The 20,686-nt window shown below is 39.3% G+C and overlaps 1 protein-coding gene and 1 non-coding gene across 4 annotated transcripts; one reads left to right on the plus strand and one right to left on the minus strand.

The window, feature by feature from the left end:
- The first annotated feature begins 463 nt into the window (after positions 1-463).
- Positions 464-536, plus strand: TRNAR-CCU (transfer RNA arginine (anticodon CCU)). The gene has a single exon. It is a non-coding gene; the product is annotated as a tRNA-Arg (tRNA).
- Positions 537-2,938: 2,402 nt separating this feature from the next.
- On the minus strand, positions 2,939-8,021 carry LOC115680852 (protein TIC 22, chloroplastic). 3 transcript variants are annotated; one of them, XM_056311981.1, is made up of 9 exons: positions 7,511-8,016; positions 7,370-7,432; positions 5,506-5,580; positions 5,041-5,085; positions 4,447-4,506; positions 4,265-4,336; positions 3,510-3,545; positions 3,243-3,416; positions 2,939-3,146 (listed from the first exon to the last, which is right to left on the minus strand). In XM_056311981.1, the coding sequence occupies exons 1-8, from the start codon at positions 7,931-7,933 to the stop codon at positions 3,324-3,326; spliced, it is 867 nt and encodes a 288-aa protein (XP_056167956.1). In that variant the 5' UTR covers positions 7,934-8,016; the 3' UTR covers positions 2,939-3,146; positions 3,243-3,323. The 3 variants fall into 3 exon arrangements, with proteins under 3 accessions (XP_056167956.1, XP_056167957.1, XP_056167958.1); XM_056311982.1 differs by having other exon boundaries at positions 3,239-3,416; XM_056311983.1 differs by lacking the exons at positions 2,939-3,146; positions 3,243-3,416; positions 3,510-3,545; positions 4,265-4,336 and having other exon boundaries at positions 4,446-4,665; positions 7,511-8,021.
- Positions 8,022-20,686: the final 12,665 nt, after the last annotated feature.

A 20,686-nucleotide genomic window follows, 5' to 3' on the forward strand; every position in this document is an offset into this window, starting at 1 on the left:
ACTTCGATGCACGTGATTAGTTATGACGAGGTACCTGTTTCGTTGTGAGTATATCAGCCGAATGAATGTGCATCTTCTATCATCCACTATGCACCTCGGGATTTTTTCCAAGAGTGCGTCGATTTATCAGTTTCTTCATTGGATTTAAAGCGGGTCAACCAGTTTCCGGGCTATTTATCGAATTCCCCAAGAGCATGTCGACTTTAAGTATCTTCGTCGTAAACTCGTGTCAACTCATCTCGTGATTCTTTCCCGCCGAACGACATATCACTTAAGGAAAAGTATTCGGTCCACGAATCTGGTAACATGAATTCCTATAGAGAGTCGAATCGTGCGATCAAACTCGAGAAGCAGCAAGATTTTGATGATCACGACAATTTCTTAGTCATGCTGAGACATTACATGTTAGCGATTCAATAAAATAAATACTATTATAAATTTTCTAAACTTGGTGTCATCATCAGCGCCTGTAGCTCAGTGGATAGAGCGTCTGTTTCCTAAGCAGAAAGTCGTAGGTTCGACCCCTACCTGGCGCGTTACCGGAGAAGCCACGGTGTTTTGACTTTTGCTGTTCTTCTTCTGTAATTTTTCTTTTTTCAGTCAGATCGACAGTGGATAATCACAACAACATAATATTTCAATTCAATTTCATCTCGTTTAAGGAAATTGTAATTAAAAGGGGAAAAAAGTATTCTTAGTAAGAATCGAACACAAGAATCATGTCATGATTATAACGTTCCAAATTATCTCATTTTGTTTCGTACATAACGTGGCAAAATGCAGTAAAGGTTCTAACATAGGGTGCTTTTGTTTCATGGAAAATAATATGTTAGAGGAAATGGGTTTACCCGAAATTCATTTTCAAGGAAAGTAATTGATTTTTCCGTTATTTGGTTGTGAGCATGAAAATGATTGGGAAGTAGTTTTTCGATTTTTGTATTTTACTTCTTAAAATATTTTGGGTTAATACCACAAAAAATCTCAAACTGATACGTTGGGGTAAATTTATACTTGTAAAAGTTGAAGCGAGAGAGAGAGAGATTTATTGATGCTCTAAGCTTGATTGAAGTTCTTTGATGTCATATGGCCTGTAACGTCGTGAACTTTAGCTACCGAAACCATCTTCCTCTTATTAGAAATGAGAAATCGCATTCCCGATTTTAACCGCAAGTATTTTCTTTCATTGAAAATGCTTTTTGCTTGACTCACCAATTTTTGGGTTCCAAACGTTGTAAAATCTACAAAATATTTTTATAAAAATTCTTTTCAATGAAACAAACATACCATTTTCATTTTGTACATCATATGAAATTATATCCTTCCGAATTTAGTGCAATATTTTCGATTATTTGACAACGCTGTCTTTACTGTTAGCAGCTATGGATTATGTTAAAAAATGGTACAAATTATTTACATGGTGTCCTCTCATACTATTGATGGTCATGATTGACGGTACACGTAGGGGTGAGCATCCGGTCTAGGGTACAGGGTTGACTTTGGACCGACCCTGGACTAATCCAACTCAGCCAGTCCTAATTCGATTCTTAGGGGGACTGCACCGGTCCCCGATCTTGGAGTTGCTGGAATTTATATTGTGTTGGTTGGTACTTGGTCCTGAGGCTTTAAGGTTGAGCCAACCCGGACCAACTCTGTACATTCTTTTTTCTGAACCCTAGGTATACAACCTAAAGTGCCTAGCCCATCCTCTTTTTTTGCCCTCTTCCTATCCCTCTTCGAGTCTCACTCTCACTCTCTCCCTTAATCTCAGATCTTCTCGAGCTCTCAGTGGCTCGATTTCTTTCTCTCTCTCTCTCTCGCTCTTGCAATGACTCTCTCTCTCTCTCTCTCTCTCTCTCTGCTCGTTTATTCTTCGCCGTTGCCGATCATCAGAAACAAAGACTCCAAGATGTCACTAACTTAAATTGATCATCGTTCACTGTCAACATCTGTAAATCAAAGGTAAGTATCTCCATACTCAATTCTAAGAGAAAGATAGGCCAATAATCTTAACTTGAATGGCTACATTCATTTTGCATCTTCGTCGACAATCATATTAACAATTTCCTTTTATTAATGTTTGATACTTCAACATGAATACCATTAACTTGAACAAACATCTTAACATTTGAAAAAACAAAAACAAAATGGGGCTTGAAATTAGGGTCCATGCTAAAAAAAAAAAAACAAAACAAAACTAGGGTCCATACTAGAATCTGTAATATTGGAATTTCTCTTCTCATGCTCGAAACAAAGATTTGAATTTGTGGATCTAATCATGTTGGCATTATGGGCTTTTAATTCAACTCACAAAGATGAGTTTGATAATCTCAGCAGCTCTGGCACGAGCATAGTTAAAGACTCATTCAAGAATGAAAAATGCCACATATTATTGATCATTAAGTAAAGCATGAGCACATTTTTATTCTAATTTTAGCGGCTATGAAAAATTCCTATAGTACGTTGATTCTTTCGAGAAATACAAAAAAATAAAATATAAAAAAATCAATTGATCTCGGGTTGACTTTGGAATCGAACCGTACCCATAGGGTTGGTCTAGTCCTCGATCTCAGGTTCAACAGGATCAGTCTCCAATTCCAAAAAGTGGAGACCAACACTGTTTGGGCTAGTATCTATGTTAGGTGCTGTACCAACTCAACCCGAACCATGCTCACCTGAGGCACAAGCTCCTGTATTCTCCTCATCGTATGAAGATCCAGCAACATCGAATATTACGATGTTTACCTTCCCCCTTTGGCTGTATATCATTTAAAAAAAAGTTTCATTTGTGACTATTGCTATTGATTAGCTACAAATTTTCAACGATAACACTACTTTCATATGATGTACCAACGCTAGAAATTGCAGCGATTCATCCAAGAGAACATCATATCGAATCACGGGTATAGGAGAAAATTTGAGGATATCGTTGGCACAAGAGTGTAGAAAACACCGCTATAGAGATCATAAAGGGGTGGGCAGAAAACCTCCAACAAATTGTACACAGGCATTGCACAAGTTCCATTTTACAGTACCCCCACATGTTTCTGACATTTTTCGGCAGTTCACATTTAACCTATACTGCTCTTTGATCATTCTCCAAGCGACGATTTCCTGCGCCATTTAGCCTCGGTGGAGTCCAGTCCCATCTGAGTGTCAAATAAGGAACATGCGTATGAGATGTGTACGAGAGAGAGAGAGAGAGAGAGAGAGAGAGAGAGAGAGAGAGCTAATCCTTAACCTACTCAATAAGGAGTCTGGGAACACCAAAAGAATGTCTGCTTCCAGATCCCTAAAATGGTCAGTAGAAGGAATGCACATAATCACTATGATTTCACCACTTCTTGGATGTGTTGAGAATGGCTTTTTCCTGGGGGAATAAATATCAGATCTTCCCATCCTGAATTCTTCTCACTCATCTGTATCATTCACAACAGTCTTCCAAGTAAATCCCGTCTGTTTTTCATTTCAAGCATGCATTTATCGAAGGAATTAAGCAATCGGTATTCTACCTCCATTTTTCTGAGAACATCTTCTAGACTTCCAACCTGTCAAAAGAGTATGCCACTTAGTAAACAAAATAAGAATGAACTAAGAAATTACATCAGAAAGAAAGCAATCAGCAAGCCCTCTCTAGGGAAGGAAACAAAATCAGTCATGACTCGTGAGCAATCAAAAGCAACACTCCAATATCGCAGATCACTTCCAGTGTGGCAATGCTTCCTTGATCACAGCAATAATAATGGCATTGAAATATGGGCATTAGTGATTACCATCTTGCATCTTCAACAGACGCTGAGTCCATATCTCCAACGTATTGATGTATAACAAACAATTTAGCATATCCACTAAAATAAAAGTTATTCCCAAGCTTTTCACCAATTTAAGTGACACAATCACAAGTAACATCTACAAGATATACAAGGTGCATGCCAGCACTAACACATTTAGTAGAACACTTCATATATACATCTCCATTTTCACATCCTCAGACGCAAGTTGTTAAAAATCTTTAATATAGATGAAGTCAAGGAAAGAAAACATGCTTGTAGAATATAACAGTTTATGACTGTTGAGTGGAAGTATCGGCACACAATTTGACAAACCAGAGCACCCCTGAAAAGGATCTAACCTAGATTTAAACCATCCAGAGCTTCTTCCACAGAAGCAATCTCCTTTTATAGGTTGACCACAATCATAGAATCACAACAGCTAAGGAAAGTATGGGGAAAGCCAGAGTAAGTTAGAAAAGCTTAGTCAGTGATACCATGATATGCTGAGATAAACCTGCTCCTCTTGATGCCCTGGAGACCATTGACAATTCCTTTTCAATATCTTCCTGCATCACCATGTCATGCATATAGATCATGTACTCAGACAACTGTGATAGCAAAAGTTCTTGTACTAAGAAAAGAATAACATGACTAAGAGAGGACATGTCAAACTAACCTTCCGGAAATATATTGGGCAGAAACGTCTGTTCTTTTTCTTGACAACCAAAAGATCAGACTGCAGAGCACAAGAAGATGAGAAAAGGCACTACCAATAGCTAACTCTAAATTCGCATTTACTTATGCCAACGTAAACCCTGGTCACGCAACAGCAGTTGAAGGCATAGTCCTCGTAAGGCCAAATATCTCCATGTTTTTTCTTACAGGTGGTGTTGAACTAGAGGCCGGAAGGTATGGATTCTTAAGATCCTCAGGAATCTACTCTTTCACACAAAATAGACATTGATTTTCCTAGAAAGATAGTTTCAAAGATTCATGACTCTAAGATTGCATCATTACTTCAGGCTAATACTTGTTCCACCACAAGTACAATTCTCTTCACAGGCTCATGAGTATTAATTAATTCAAGTTGCTTTCAACCAAACTTAATTAAGCCTTAAAACAGCTGACATATAATGACAAGTAACTACTGATACCTATTCTCCAAAAAACTTTATTGGCATATGTTGCTCACAATTCTCCATGTAGACATATCAAGCTTATAAAAGGCGTCCTAAGAGAACCAACAGATTAAGGGCTGCAATTAGCGTACCTGGAAAACTGGGACTCCGTCAAACCCATTTTTCATTGCTTTCATCTACCAATCAATTGAGATTGTAGTCAGCACATCAGATATTTATTGCCAATAGTATATTTCACAATTTTTTTTTATGGACAAACAATAGCATAATATTGTATAACAATATCCTGCACTACTACATTTATTCACTTTAAGAAAAGGCTCAAGGCAAATTCTGAGGGCTAAAGCTAGTTTGGGCTTTTAACTTTTAAAGATGAGTTTGCATTGATTTATCATGCTCAATGCCAGGTCATTTTCTCCAGTAAATAGCCAAATGTCAAAAGTGGTGCTCAAAAGCCCAACATATTCTAGTCAATACTCTCAGGAATTTTACATAAGATCCCCACTTACTTCAGAGCACATAATAACATGGTTTAGCTCAATTGTGGAGTGGCATATTGTACAAACAAGCTGGACTGAATTAAAGTTGCCACTGACCTCTAATGCATTCTTTATTTGCACTGGATCAGGCAAAAACCGGAAAGCAATTCCTTCCACCTTTAGCATGTATACCTAAAAGTTGACCGAGGTAAAGAAAAACATTTGAAAAAGAATGCCAAAGCATATGTCCGTAACATGATGAATTAAAATTGAACAATTAGACAGATGTAGCAGCTGCACTAAAAAAGCAGTTATTGGCTTCATCACCACACATACCCTTGTGCAGAGAAAGAGATAGAGAGTTGTCAAAAATTTCAACCTATTATCCGCATTTACCATGATGCTTATTGAGAGCAATGAAATTGGAGCCTTATAGGGCGAGGTAAACATTTAGCACAAGATTCATGGCGTCGTTTGAAATCCGAGCTTAATCATCAATAGTAAAAAAGAAAAAGGAGATACCATTCTAGAAGTTAATAATCAATTTACAGTTGTCGACATCGACATCATGGCTCACAGCAAAGCAATTACCGTGTTACAATTAATAATTCTTCAATTATATTCGAGTAAAAAAATTACAACTATAGACAGGTCCGCCCAATAAGGATGTGCTACTATTGGGCAGTCACTAACCAGTAAATTTTCTCTGTGAAGACACTACTCATAATCAGGCAGTACATATCTAAAGGAAAGACTGATTAAGTATAATCAGCCGATATAAAATCGAAAAGCACAACCATTAAATGTCTTTAGCGTCAATCAGTGTCTGCGAAACTTTCCGCAAGGGGCCACAGCGTTATAAGATATTCTTAAAAGCTTTGTCCTCTTCAGATTTGGAATGATATTTCAAATTTGCATGTCCGTGCAATGCAAATAAAAAGAAAGCAACTCTAGGATGTCTGGCTGGCATTGGTGAACCAAAAACCAAGATCATCATTCATTCACTGTGTTCGTGCAGATAGGTATGTATTTAATATGTATACATGTATGTATACATGTGTGTGGGCGTAGCATCCACATGGTCGGGCTAGCGCCGCGTAAGGAAATCTCAATCTGCAACTTCATTTGCCTAAAATACGCTTTTGTGATACCGATTTATTCACCTCACATAGCAATACGAGTATTTGACTGTGATCACAATTTCCTTTTTTGCTAAATGGACCTTTTGTATGAACAAGCAGCAGTTATGCAGTCCATAGTGGCAAACAGTACTTGTCACACAACCATGAAAAGAAGCAGCTACTCACCAAATAGCTTCATATAATCGCATATTCGAGAATGAAAAAAACACAAAAAATCAACGAAACTGTTCCACAATATTAATCATTACATTACATGTCAAAGATAGGCCTAAAGCTATTTGTAGTTCTTGGGATATTCAGGTCTCTTAACTGGAGTTGAACTCTATGCTGTTCTTGGTTCATAGTATGATCAAGCTACCTATGCCATTTGTTTGTTCTCAATGAATTCTTGCTTACCTAGCAGAAACCCAAAAAAAGGGGAATGAAAAAAAACCTAGGAAGCACGGACACTCTCCGGGGGCCTCCATGTCGGTGTCAAACACTCCTTTTTATTATTATTTATTTATTTATGGAATCATAAAAATGATAATTTATCATGTATACGTAAAATATATAATTAATATACTTGTCCCAACATGTCGGAATTCTTTATCTTTTGAGAAATGACGTGTTGTGTCGTGTCGCGTGTCGGTGTCGGTGCTACTTAGAAAAAAACTACTATACTAGGTTCAGGTGGCAGGCGAATTACAACAATTCCCCATTCACGGATGCACGATACAGTAATATGTCAAAGCTTCGAGCAATAAGCCAATTTTACAAGAGCATTCTTCGAATGACTAATGCGTAGTCATCCACAGAAACAGAAAATTCAACGATCTAGATAGTGAAGGAACAATCACCTGGTCAAGAGTGATGGGAACAACCCGAGCCTGACCTTTGAGTTCTCTTCTCCGCAACCGAACCTGGAATTTCGGTAAAACTCACTCAATTGAGCAATGCATCAAAGATGGAAAGTGAACTGAACAGTAGAGCACACTGACTTGAGCAAGAAATGATTCCGCATCCTCCTGCCGAAAGCAAAGGAGTCCTATCGATTTGGTTCCATCCGGATCAGAGACAAGCACGAACTCGTTGTTCGAGTTGCTGACGGTATACACGGCCGTGCCGGCGAGGGTCCTCGCGACGCCGGAGGCCGGTGACGAGGCGGCCTTGGCCTGCGCGACGGACGCGAACGGCGGCGGCGGAGCGGGGAGGGCGCGGAGGAGGCGCCGTGGGGCCGGCGGCGGCGACGGCGGCGGGGGCGGCGGCGGCGGGAAGCTGGCGGCTAGGGTTACGGCGAGGCGCTTGGTCTCGTCGAGGCGGGAGGAGAGCTCGGAGCCGAGGCGGAGGCAGTGCTGGTGGAGGAAGGCGGAGAGGGAGAGGAGGGGGTTCCGGGAGGCGCAGGGTTTCGGAGGCGACTCCATCGTCGACGGCGAGACGGTGCAAGCCTTTGGCTGTCGGCACTGTGCTACGGAGAGAGGGAGCGAGACTGGTAGAGAGAGAGAGAGAGGACGCTGAGGTTTTGGTATCGTCACCGGAGCACACGTGTGAAGCTAAACGACGGTCCAGCGATGACGCGTCTGGAATGGCGTGGTCGAGCAGCGCGCGTTAATTAGGCCCAAGTTTTTTTTGGTCAAATAATCAGGCCCAATTAACCTAAATCAAATCATTTCATTTTTTTTAATGGAAAATGACGTTAATTTGCTTAACGTGCAGTGTGGTCCATGAATTTTAAAATTGTTCAATATTATGCATGAAATTTTGGTACATGTTCAATTTAATCCCTAAACTATATGCAAATTTCAATGTGACCAAACAAATTAAAAGTTCAGGGATCACATTGTACATTGAGTTAAAGTTCAGAGATCACATTGAACAAATTAAAATTTCAGGGACTACATTTCATATTAGGGAAAATTTTAGAGACCGTTTGTGTCATTATTCCCTTTTTTTAATTGATAAGTCCACGATATATTCTTCTTTTTGCTCTTCTTCTTTGATGCTTTGTAAAAAAAAAGCACATTTCTCTTCCTTTCCTTTTGCTATATCTTTTTCAAACACTTTTAAATATTTCCCTCACAAAAATTATCTTCTCTGAATGGAAAGAAAAAGTTACACTCGCTCCAGCCCTTTAATTGAAGCCATCGCTGTTGCTCGTCGATGTTCAGTCTGTACATCTCTCTCACTAAATCAAGAAGCTAAGTCCTTTGCTACGATCTCCGAATCTCCGAGTATTGTTAATTTGTAGTTGCACATACTTTTCAAATTGTATGGAAGTGATTCGAATGTAAGCTAATGGTGTGAAGTTGGTAGTGTTTTTCTGTCTTCCATTTGCCTCGTTTTTTTGGTCAAACACAAATGCCATTTCATTCATTCAAAAGCAGTACCAAATTAGCAAAGTTGACAAAAGTCAATACATAATAAATCCCAAAGAGGTTGGGGTGATCTAGACATCCAATTGGAGGGGAGGGTCCCTTTTTGGTGGGACTTGGCGTTCTAGTCTGTGACTTGGTTAGCTTCCCATGGGCAATGGGCCAGAGAGACACCTTCTAATTGGGCTAGTAGTGCATTGCATTCCTCAAAGAGACATCTCAAAGCCCCCCATGGGCTCAATCCAGTATGGGACTTGGTTAGCTTCCATTTGCCTTGTTGAGTGGAGTAAATTTTGCGGGGGAAAGCCAAGTTGTAGAATTCTTACATTTTTCTTAGGGAGATTGTGAAGCTGTGATATTAAGGGATTGATTTTTTTTTATCAAGCAAATTTTAAAAAAAATTTGTCGATGAAATTTGAGACCATGTATAGTATTGTTGTTATTCTTTGACAATATATTGTTCAACCTGGAAAAATCAGTAAACATTTCTTATTTTAACTAATATGCAAATATACTGGAGTCTTTGAAGGTAGAGGAACTTAGTTGTGTTGGGAAAATCACCTATGTTATTTGAGGATGACAAAACTATCAAACGCTATAATATGTGTATTGGTCCGGTAATATCATATGATATGTGCACAAGGCAATATGCAGATGATGTCATAATCAACACCAGATGAGCTAATATTGAAAGTGCTTTGCCACTGCCAAGAGTGCTCTGTCGATATCAAGGATGAACAATGTATTGGGCGTCGAGATGTCTACAAGTTAGAAGTACCTTGAGATAGAGTGAACATTTAAAAGGATCTTAATTGAGGGTGAAAAAGTCGGGAAGAACGAGGATGTTTGTGATAACTTAGAGGTACCAAGATAGAGTGAATAGTTGGATGGACCTGGCGATGGTGAACAAGCCCAGAATGAGGATATTCGGTAAACCTTAGAAGGAACATGAAGACGAACAACTTGGTAGAGTCAGAATTGCCAATATGCTTGGAAGGACTAGAAGATAGAAGATAGAGTAGTTATTAGGAGCAGCGGATCATTATTAGGAGTAGCAGATTGTTGGCACGAGCAGCTCTCTCTATCACATGAGCTAGAAGATTATGATGATATTGATGACCCATGTGAGTTAAATGAAGATTGGCGAAGATAAGGATAACAACTCTAATATGATGAGGATTTCATGAAAACTTGAATTACCATGGTCAATTTTTCATCAACTAGAAGTCTTTGGAAGCAGACATACTCAGAAGGGTTATTGGATGATTGATCGCAAGTCATTCCATATGGTTTGACCGTGGACAATTCTAATAGACTGATGATAATGAGCATATCCTAATTATGGGTAATGGATTGTGCTGATATCAAGTCATGAACTTGCTGGTCACTTGCTCATATGATTGGTATGTTGATCAAGACGAAAATAGCCACTGACAAAGCTTTGGAATTCGCAAAAAGAGCACCAAAATGGAATCAAAGCAGTTTTGGCAGTTATGAGTAAAATACAAACTCTAACAATAGCAGACTAACTGTTTCGGGAAATTGCCACTATTAGAGAGATATTTTGACGATTATGAGCATCAAAGAGACATTTGGCTGCTGATAACAGTAGAACCAATGGCTACTTGATGGAATTGAGTTGTAAACGGTCATACAAGGTTAGATGGCTATATATTTAATCCAAAAGAAATAGTGGGTTTGGGTATAAACGAACAAAACTAATCTATTGCTTTGAATGTCATTTTTGGCTCTATTTTTGTTGATAGTAGCTGTGTATTGGTGATCAATAGATTGATAGGAGCAGTAGTGCTAATTGTAACTTATCTTGAAGATTATTAGTGGATTTCAGTCATGTTGCGACTGTTAGTGTTGAGAGTGAACGTAGGCTTGGGGATAAAGCCGAATCATTATAAATCTTGGTGTGCTATCTTCCATCTCTTCAATATCAACATTACTTGTTCATTATTATCAGTATATGTTCATCAGTAGGACTGCACTTGATTTCTGCCGCTAATGAAGTTTATCTTGTTATCTTTCGCAAAAAGTTTTTCATTATTCTAAAATAACGTATTCACCCCTTTAAGTTGTATTATTAACCCTGACAATCGGTATCAAAGTCTTGTTGCTTGTTACTTGTGTTTCATTTTTTAGCACAAAGATCTTTTATGGCTAACGTTATGGGTTTTTCCTTTTGCGAAGGACATTCAGTTTTTTGGCCACCTCACTTTCATGGAACCAATTATGGATAATAGAAATAGAGAATGGAAGTGTTTATCCAAGCAAACGAGCTTGCTACGTGGGATGTGATTAAGCATGAACCAGAAGTTCCTACTGCCATGAGGTTAGGTGACCGTAAAAATTGAAGGCACCGATGCAATTCGTTTGTGTAACATATATATGTCTATTACTAAGATAAATTCTTAAATTGGAGAAGATGAGTCTTTTATATCCATAACCTTTCAAGCTCACTCATCTTTATTATTCTTTCTCTTTTCTACACATCATTCTGGGATCATCTTCTCTTTGCTTTGACGAAGGGGAAAATTACACAAATGATCTCTAAACTTAAGCTTAATATGCAATGCAGTCCATAAAATTTTAATTTGTTCAATGTAATCCCTGAACTTTTGGTACAATTTCAATTAGTCCCTAAATTATATGAAAATGTTTGATGTTGTCCCTGAACTTAAATTAATGGAACGAGAATATTCAATATTTTCATATAGTTCAATGACTAAATGAACATACACTAAAAGTTCAAGGATTACATTTAACGAATTAAAAGTTAAGGAAGCATATTGTACATTAGTGTAAGAATTTCCTAATGTGGGCTTCATTAATTGAAATTAATCGAATTAGTTTAGTCTAATAAAGGTGAGATATATGGTTCTTAATAAGTCTAATATGGGGCTGGCTAGTGTGGGCTGAGTACGGCCTGGCCCGTAATGAGAGGGTCCATGGTCGAAAACTCTATAAATAGCCCTCAAGTTCCTTCCATAACCCGATGATGCATAATTTGACTCACATACGGATTTAGAGAGGAATTTCTTCTTGTGAGTGGCAATTTCGTTAGGCCAGTATCCGACAAAGGGTATAGGGGAGATGCACTTGAGTTCGTGTTCGGAAACTGTCGCCAATTCCGCGTCAAGTTTGATGGATTCCAAACCAGGTACCCGAATAGATAATTTCTCCATTTACGCGTTTCGGTTTCTGTTTATGGCGATTTTGGGTGTGCTATTTTCGTGGCCAACATGTGGTATTAGAGCCTACCATAGATTAGAACTAAAACATGCGGATTAAGACCGTTTTTCGTTTTGACCAAGAGGTTTTTGCCACTTTTCGGAATTTTTGGTCGGATAAAAGTTGAATTTTATTCCATATTTGGAATCTACTCGTCAAGACGAGTAGATTGACGGGCGACACGTCACCGGCAGAGGCTGCACGTGCCTTCATGTGCCGACACACGTCGTGGGCGTGGCGGCTCGTGATGGTCACGCGCGGCCGTGACCAACTGGCGTGTTTCCTCGCCGGTAATCGCTGACATGACGTCAGCGGGACGCGGATCCGGATTGACCTGAATCGTGACGCGACCCGAAAGTTGACACGATCGGTTTGTTGACCGTTGACTAATTGGATCGGTCAACTGGTTGGATCGGTGGTTTAGACCGGTTTGATCAGCTGAACATGCGTCGCGCTTTCGAGCGGCGCATGAGGGCGCGTTCGAGGTTCGTTTGGGATGTTCTTGGTATCGACACGCTCGTATCAAGATTCTCTACATTGTGGTATATTTATTTTACATGGTTGAATCTTTTAAGGATGTGAAAATAGGTATAGAACCCTATATACACGTAATTTAGGGTATTTTTGCGTATTTTCTTGTATTTCTCTATAGTTTTGAAAATGCATATGGTAGCTCACATGTATATCACCACATAAGGAATGTGTAGAGTGTAATTCATTGTCTATCAATGAATGAAACAATATAATTAGCATGGCATGTAATTTCAAAGATATACGCCCCTATCTTTACATCTAGCATTACGTGTATACAGTGAATGTGATACATAAAGCTCCTATCCCTGGTATGAGAGATTTTCAAGGATTCAGTTGGGTAGTGACCACCAAAGTGGCACACTTGACTGGTTTTGAGAAATATCAGTCTCATATTGTGGTGGGATGTCTCCTGTTCTAATGCGTGGTCATATTCCCAAAGGAGGTGATTTTGTATTGGTTCATGGAGGGATACATGTATGGCATGTGCTTGAGGAATGACTGATCTTAGTAGTTCATACACATAAAGGTGGTGATTTCATGAAAGATTAGAATATGTTCTTATGGCCGCTGTCATGTGGAGAGTGCACAACTGCATGTCATATTTTCTACCCAAAGGTGATTATGTGATATGCATAAGTACTCACATGATGTTGATTGTATTTTTTGTTTGTTTTTCAGTCACCTTTTCTGTAAACGGCAATTCCATTTCATTAAGGTCTTTACTGGGTTGAATTTTAAGAAATGGAAAGAAGATTTTCTATTTGGAATAGAGCTGACGGATGTTCACATTGCTCTTAGAAAGGATAAGTCGGCAGATATCACGACCACCAGTACTGAAGCTGAGAAAGCACACTATGCTGCCTAGGAAAAGAGCAATCCGATTTGTTTATTGACAATGAAGAAATCCATTCAAGAACATTTGAAAAGTGGTTTGCCAGCTGACTCTACTGCTAAGGAAATAATGACAGCCTTAGAGGTTAGAAACTGCATTTCATCTAATGCTGAGGTTGGTACACCTCTTTAAAGGCTCTTCAATATGAAATATGATGGTACCGTTGGGGTTAGAGATTATGTCTTTAGGATGGTAGACCTAAAGACAAAGCTTCAAGCTCTTAATGTTTTCATTCCTGATACTTGCATTGTGTATCAAGCCCTGAACACCCTTCCACCTGATTTTGGGATTATAAAGACAAATTACAATTCCCAAGATGAGACTTGGTCGGTTAATGACTTGATAGTTAGGGTGGTGGCAGAGGAAGAGAAACTTAAGAAGGAAAGAGGGCATCTAGCCTTATAAGTTTCTGGTTCCCACAAAAGGAAGAATAAGAAGTTCAAAAATTGTACTCATAAAGGTACTCATGAAACTACTGGTCAATCTAACGATATGGGTCCAAAGAAAACATCCTTCAAGAAGGATGGTGACCGCTGCTTCTTTTGTAAGAAGAAAGGTTACGTAAAGAAGGACTGTAGAAAGTTCAAGGCATGGATCTCCAAACGTGAGCTTGCAGGTAATGATTCTTTGGAACTTGTTTGTGAATCCAACCTATCAGAAGCACCATTCAGTTCTTGGTGGCTAGATAGCGGTGCAACTAATCATGTTGCGTTTTCCATACAGGGATTCATAAACCGGAGGACGCCAAATCATGATGAATCAAGACTCATTGTGGGAAACAACGAGAAAGTCGACGTGGTGTTTGTGGGAGATGTTATCTTAATTCTAGACTTTGGTTTTAGATTAATGTTAAAAGACACTTTTTATGTACCTTCTTTTAGACGGAATTTAGTTTCCGTATTGTATTTGGACATGTATGGCTACACTTTTGAAATCACGAGCAATGTTATTTCTTTGTTTCATGATTCAAATAAGGTTGGGTACTGTAATATGTTCAATGGATTGTACAGATTGTGTTTGTCTCCCAATGAAATATATGTCGCTTATACGGTTGAAAAGGTTGTTTCCAAAAGACCTCAACCTAAAGAACAGTCTTATGCATTGTGGCATAAACGGCTTGGCCACATTTCTAAGGATAGAGTAGAAAGGTTGATAAAAACTAACATCCTGTCTGCGGGTGAAGAACAGCAGAAGTGCCAAAACTTGTGTACGGCGCTCACTTTAGTGCCAAAAGTTTGTTTTGGATCACTTTAGTATCAAAATTTTTGAAAAACGATCATTTAAGTGCCAACTCCGGTCAGTTTGGCCGAAAATCCGACGTTGCACTTTTTTTTATTAATTTTTGAAGCTGATGTGGCTCGCCGGAGGATTTAGTCAGCATGTACACATCAAAACGACGTAGTTTAGCATGTACACTTGGATTTTTCAAATATTTTTTCTATTTTTTTTTCTTTCTTTTCTTTTTTTTCTTCTCTTTCTTCTTCTTCTACCTCCGGTCACCGCCGGTGACCGGAGGCCGGCCACCAGCCTCGGCTAGTAGCTTGGCCTCGCCCAGACGAGGCCGCCGTCGCCCACCACAAGCGAGGCCCGGCTGACCCTTACCTGGGCGAGGGCGGGCGAGCCCCAGCGAGGGTCGACCTCGCCTCACCTAGGCGAGGTCAAGCCCTGGCGAGGTCGAGCCCCGACGAGGCCACGGCGACCTCATCGGATTTAGCGAGGGCTCCCCTCGCCAGATTCGACAAGGCCTCCATGGCCTCATCAGGGCTCGACCTCGCCTAGGCGAGGCTAGGTCGACCCTCGCCGGGGCTTGCCCGCCCTCGCCCAGGCGAGGGTTAGCTGGGCCTCGCCTGTGGCGAGCGACGTCGGCCTCGTCCGGGCGACGCCAGGCGGCTGGCCGTGGCCGGTCTTCGGTCACCGCCGGTGACCGGAGGTAGAAGAAGAAGAGAGAGAAGAAAAAAAGAAAAGAAGGAAAAAAATCAGAAAACATATTTAAAAAATCTAAATGTACATATGGAAATGCCACGTAGACTTATTTTTTTTTTTAAAAATCCAACTAAGATTAAAATTTTAATTATAAAAGCCATGTATTAATTTGGTCAGAATTTCTCGCCATTGGCACTTAAGTGATCGTTTTTTCTCCAATTTGGCACTTAAGTGAGCCGGCGAAAACTTTTGGCACTAAAGTGAGCGCCGTACACAAGTTTTGGCACTTCTAGTGTTCTTCTCCCTCTTGCCTGCTCTTAAAAATGACATAGAGACATGCGTAGACTATTGTAGAGGTAAAATGACCAAGATAAGGAAGAAAACTGCAGTCCGAAGTTCTGACCTGTTGGAGGTCATTCACACTGATATTTGTGGACCCTATGCGGCAATCTTGTGTAGAAATTTTTATTTCATCACATTTATTGATGACTATTCTCGATATGACTATCTGTACTTGATTAAGGAAAAGTTTAAGTCTCTTGACAAGTTCAAAATTTTTCGGACTAAAGTTGAGAAACAGTTGGGAAAGGTCATAAAGGTTGTTAGATTTGACTGAGGTGGAGAGTATTATTGCAAGCATGGCAATGCTGGACAGCTTAAAGGGCCATTTGCCAAATACTTGGAGGATTCTAGGATAGTGGCTCAGTTTACTATGCCTGGAAGTCCTGAGCAAAATGGTGTGGCCGAAAGGCGCAATCGCACCCTTATGGAAATGGTGAGGAGTATGATTAGTAGGACAAACTTACTTGATTTCTGTGAGGTGAAGCTTTGAAAACAACTTTGTACATTGAATCGTGTACCTACTAAAGCTGTCCCATTGACTCCTTTTGAGTTATGGACCGGACATAAGCCTAGCTTAAACCATCTTTAGGTTTGAGATGTCCTGCAGAAGTGAAGTTATATAATCCAACATTAAGTAAGTTAGACTCCAGAACCACTCGGTGTTACTTTGTATCTTACCCGAATCATTCAAAGGGATATTGGTTCTATAATCCCAATGGAGGCACAAGAATTGTGGAATTACATATAGCGAAGTTTCTGGAGTTTGATGTGGCCGAAGAAAGTAGCTACTCATAAATTATTGAGGATAATAGTACGGTGGGTAATGTTATATCTTTTTCTCCTCCCATACATATAATTATGGAGATGCCCATACTACAGACTGAATCTGTTGAGGCTCAGGATCCTGTTGTTGAGACAGCTCCTGATGAAGTTCCTCAAGCCTCTCGAGTGCAGGATGAGACTGTTGCTACTCCAGTTAGGAGATCCATTAGGGAGAGACGATAAGCTATACCACCGGACTACTTAGTCTATATAGGAGAGCAAGACTACGATATCGATTTTGTGACTGATTCAGTGACTTATACAGAAGCTGTTTCTTGTCCGCAGTCAGAATTGTGGTTAGATGCAATGAGAGATGAAATGGAGTCTATGAAGCATAATGATGTTTGGGAACTTGTTGAATTACCTGAAGGTCACAGATGTATTGGCTGCAAATGGGTATATAAGACAAAGGGATTCCAAAGGAAAGATTAAGAAGTCTAAAGCTAGACTAGTAGCCAAGGGTTTCACTCAGAGAGAAGGAGTATACTATGAAGCAACTTTTTCTCCAGTCTCTTCTAAATATTCTTTCAGAGTGATCATGACATTGGTAGCTTATTTCGATATGGAGTTACACCAGATGGATATTAAAACTTCCTTACTCAATGGAGACCTTAATGAAGAAGTTTATATGATGCAACCCGAAGGCTTTGCGGCAGATAATTTAGGTACGCTTGTATGTAAAATGAAAAAGTCTATTTGTGGTCTCAAGCAAGCTTCTAGACAATGGTACTTGAAGTTTCATAGTGTTGTCACTTCATTTGGTTTTGTTAAGAACAAAGTAGATCAATGTATATACTGCAAGGTCAGTGGGAGGAAATTCATTTTCCTTATACTCTATGTGGATGATATCCTGCTTGCGAGCAGTGACCTTGGTTTACTGCATGAGACAAAGCAGATGTTGTCAAAGAACTTTGATACGAAGGACCTGGTGAGGCATCTTTTGTCCTTGGCATTGAGATTCATAGGAATCGTTCTTGCCGACTATTGGGTTTATCTCAGAGGGTATATGTTGACCGTATCTTAGAAAGATTTAACATGCAGCAATGCAAGCCAGGAATTGCTCCTGTCATTAAGGGTGATAAGTTGAGTCTGTCACAGTGTCCTTATTGAGATTTTGAGAGAGCCCGAATGAAGAATGTACCCTATGCTAATGCACTTAGGAGTATTATGTATGTTCAAGTATGTACTAGATCAGATATTACTTTTGCAACAGGGCTTCTAGGCATATATCAGTCAAATTTAGGATACGATCATTGGGTTGCCGCCAAGAAGGTTTTGAGGTTTCTTAAAGAGGACAAGAAATTATATGCTGATTTACAGACATGTTCAGGACCTGTAGCTAGTAGGGTATTCGGATGCAGACTTTGCTGGTTGTCAGGATGACAAGAAGTTGACAACATGGTACATCTTTTTGTTAGCGAGAGGTGCAATATCATGGAAAAGCGAGAAACAGAAATCCATTTCATTCTCTACCATGCAAGCGAAGTTCGTAGCATGCTTTTCCGCCACTACTCAGGCTATTTGGCTCCGGAACCTCATTAGAGAATTGACCGTATTTGATTTTATGGATTGGCCCATACAGTTGTATTGTGACAACAAAGCTGCAGTATTATTTGTCAACAATAACAGAGATCTCAAGGGGTCTAAGCATATGGAGGTCAAGTTCCTGACCATAAAAGAAACAGTTCAAAATGGTGACATTGCAGTAGAGCACATTTCGACAGATGATATGATTACAGATCCACTAACTAAAGGCCTTCGCCCTTGTGTATTTGATCGACATGTCATTAACATGGGCTTAGGAGTATCATGAGATATTGTTAATTAGTGGGAGCCGTTTAGTTTTGTGTTGCTCTTATGAAATTTGTATATGATTTTATTACATTTTGTAACATTTGGATATGTATCAACTTTTTGCATTCAATGAGGTATTTATGAATGTAATTTTATCATGTTGAGTACATATATATATTTGATGAAAATCTCGAGGCATTGTATAAACCTTGAGTACAGGCTAGGGGCATTCTTGGTCTTAGTCTTATCGATATGTCTTGTTACACATAAGAAATAGTTAACTATAAGGGTAAGACATATGTAGGTTCGTTGGAACCATGAAGGATATTCTCTGGTGACACACTAGGTTTTGTGACACTTGAGGAGAGAGAATTTGGACTGACAAAATGGACAATACATGAAATATCGCTCATTATGAGGTATTGTTCATTTACCACATTACCATATTAAATCCATATTAGTAAAGTTGAAAGCACTCGTGACCATGGAAGGCTCTACGTGAGTACATGCAGTTACCGCCATGATTCGGTGCTTGAGACTTTATGGGATCGGATTGACTATTAAGAATAATTTCTAGACCAACATAAGGGTGCGCACACAGCTCTGTTTCAATTAATATCGCCAAAGTGGGAGAAAGTAAGAATTTCCTAATGTGGGCTTCATTAATTGAAATTAACTGAATTAATTTGGTCTAATAAAGGTGAGATATATGGGTTCTTAAAAAGTCTAATATGGGGCTAGCTAGTATGGGCCGAGTACGGCCCTGACCTGTAATAAGAGGGCCCGTGGTCGAAAACTCTATAAATAGTGCTCAAGTCCCTCCCCTAACCCGATGATGCACAATCTGACTCACATACTGATCTAGAGAGGAATTTCTTCTCGTGAGTGGCAATCTCATTAGGTCAGTATTCGACAAAGGGTATAGGGGAGATGCACTTGAGTTCGTGTTTGGAAACCGTCGTCAATTCTGTGTCAAGTTCGATAGATTTCAAACCAGGTACGCGAATAGATAATTTCTCCATTTACGTGTTTCGGTTTCTGTTTATGGTGATCCTGGGTATGCCATTTTCGTGGCCAACAATTAGGCCAAAGTTCAATGAACATTTGTATCATTATCCCTTTACCAAATCTTAGATAGAGAAAGGTCTAAGAAAAGATTGAGCAACTCTATTTCATGAAGTAGGTTAAATATCAGAAGAGGCCATTGTCTGCGAGAAGAACTAGAGAGACTAATGTTCTGATGTAAATCCATGTCAATCACATAAAAAAACAGTCTCTTTCTCATTGGGACTCATTGAACTCACTCTCCCCACCTTTCACTTTCCCAAACTCCTACTCTCTTAGACCGTTCTACTTTTTTTTTGGGTCGAACCGTTCAGCTTCACATTCACCTTATTTAGAAATTATGTTTAGGTCATGCATACATTATTTGGTCTGTAGTTAACATCTTGTAGAATACTTCATGCATTGGACATGACGGAGCTCCACTTTTGATTTGCTTAGCACATTGATGTTCTTTCATTTTCTTGAGCAATTTATTTATTACTTTAATTTATTGGGGGCTAAATTAATGTCTGCGCATCCACATGATCACCCTCACATGTTAGTGGTTTAAGATTAAAATTGGTCGATATTGTTTGCAAAACATTTTTGAATAAAGAGAAAAGGTACTGAAAACGTTATCCAGCGGTACCAAGTCTCTGTATCAATGAATTTCTGGTTCGCAAAAGTAAAATATTCTCCCATATTTTACTTGGATTTTTAATCGCCTTAATAGATTAGCGGTGATTCCAAATTAAATTGATTTGCATGTTTAATAAATTACATCAAAACTCTAAAGTTGCGATTGGTAGGGACTTAGGAAAGTCCGCGCTTTGACTTAGTAATTCATTAACTTTTTTTTTGTGGTTCACCTCTAAGAGGGTCTTGACATGACTCTGACATCCATTGTTGTGGAAAAAAAATCAAACAAACAAAATAAATAAATAAATAGAATGACGAAATAAATCGGACACTGGATTTATGTGGTTTGGTCGGTGTAACCTCCTTCAAGGGGGACGCATATGATTTTACTATAGATTAGTGATATAATGGAGATTAAAACTACACTCGAGTCACTCTAACACTCTAATTGTTTTTCAGCTTTAATCACACCCAATAACTCATATAGTGTTTCAATCTCATAAGAAAATTCACAAATCTTACTATACGATTTATCGGCTTGAACACCAAAAGCTCTTTTTAGATACTATTTACAA

The sequence above is a fragment of the Syzygium oleosum genome, unplaced genomic scaffold (genome assembly GCF_021117445.2).
Source record: "Syzygium oleosum isolate NSW1041296 unplaced genomic scaffold, Sole_v2.1 Sole_v2.05, whole genome shotgun sequence".
Lineage (NCBI taxonomy): Eukaryota > Viridiplantae > Streptophyta > Magnoliopsida > Myrtales > Myrtaceae > Syzygium > Syzygium oleosum.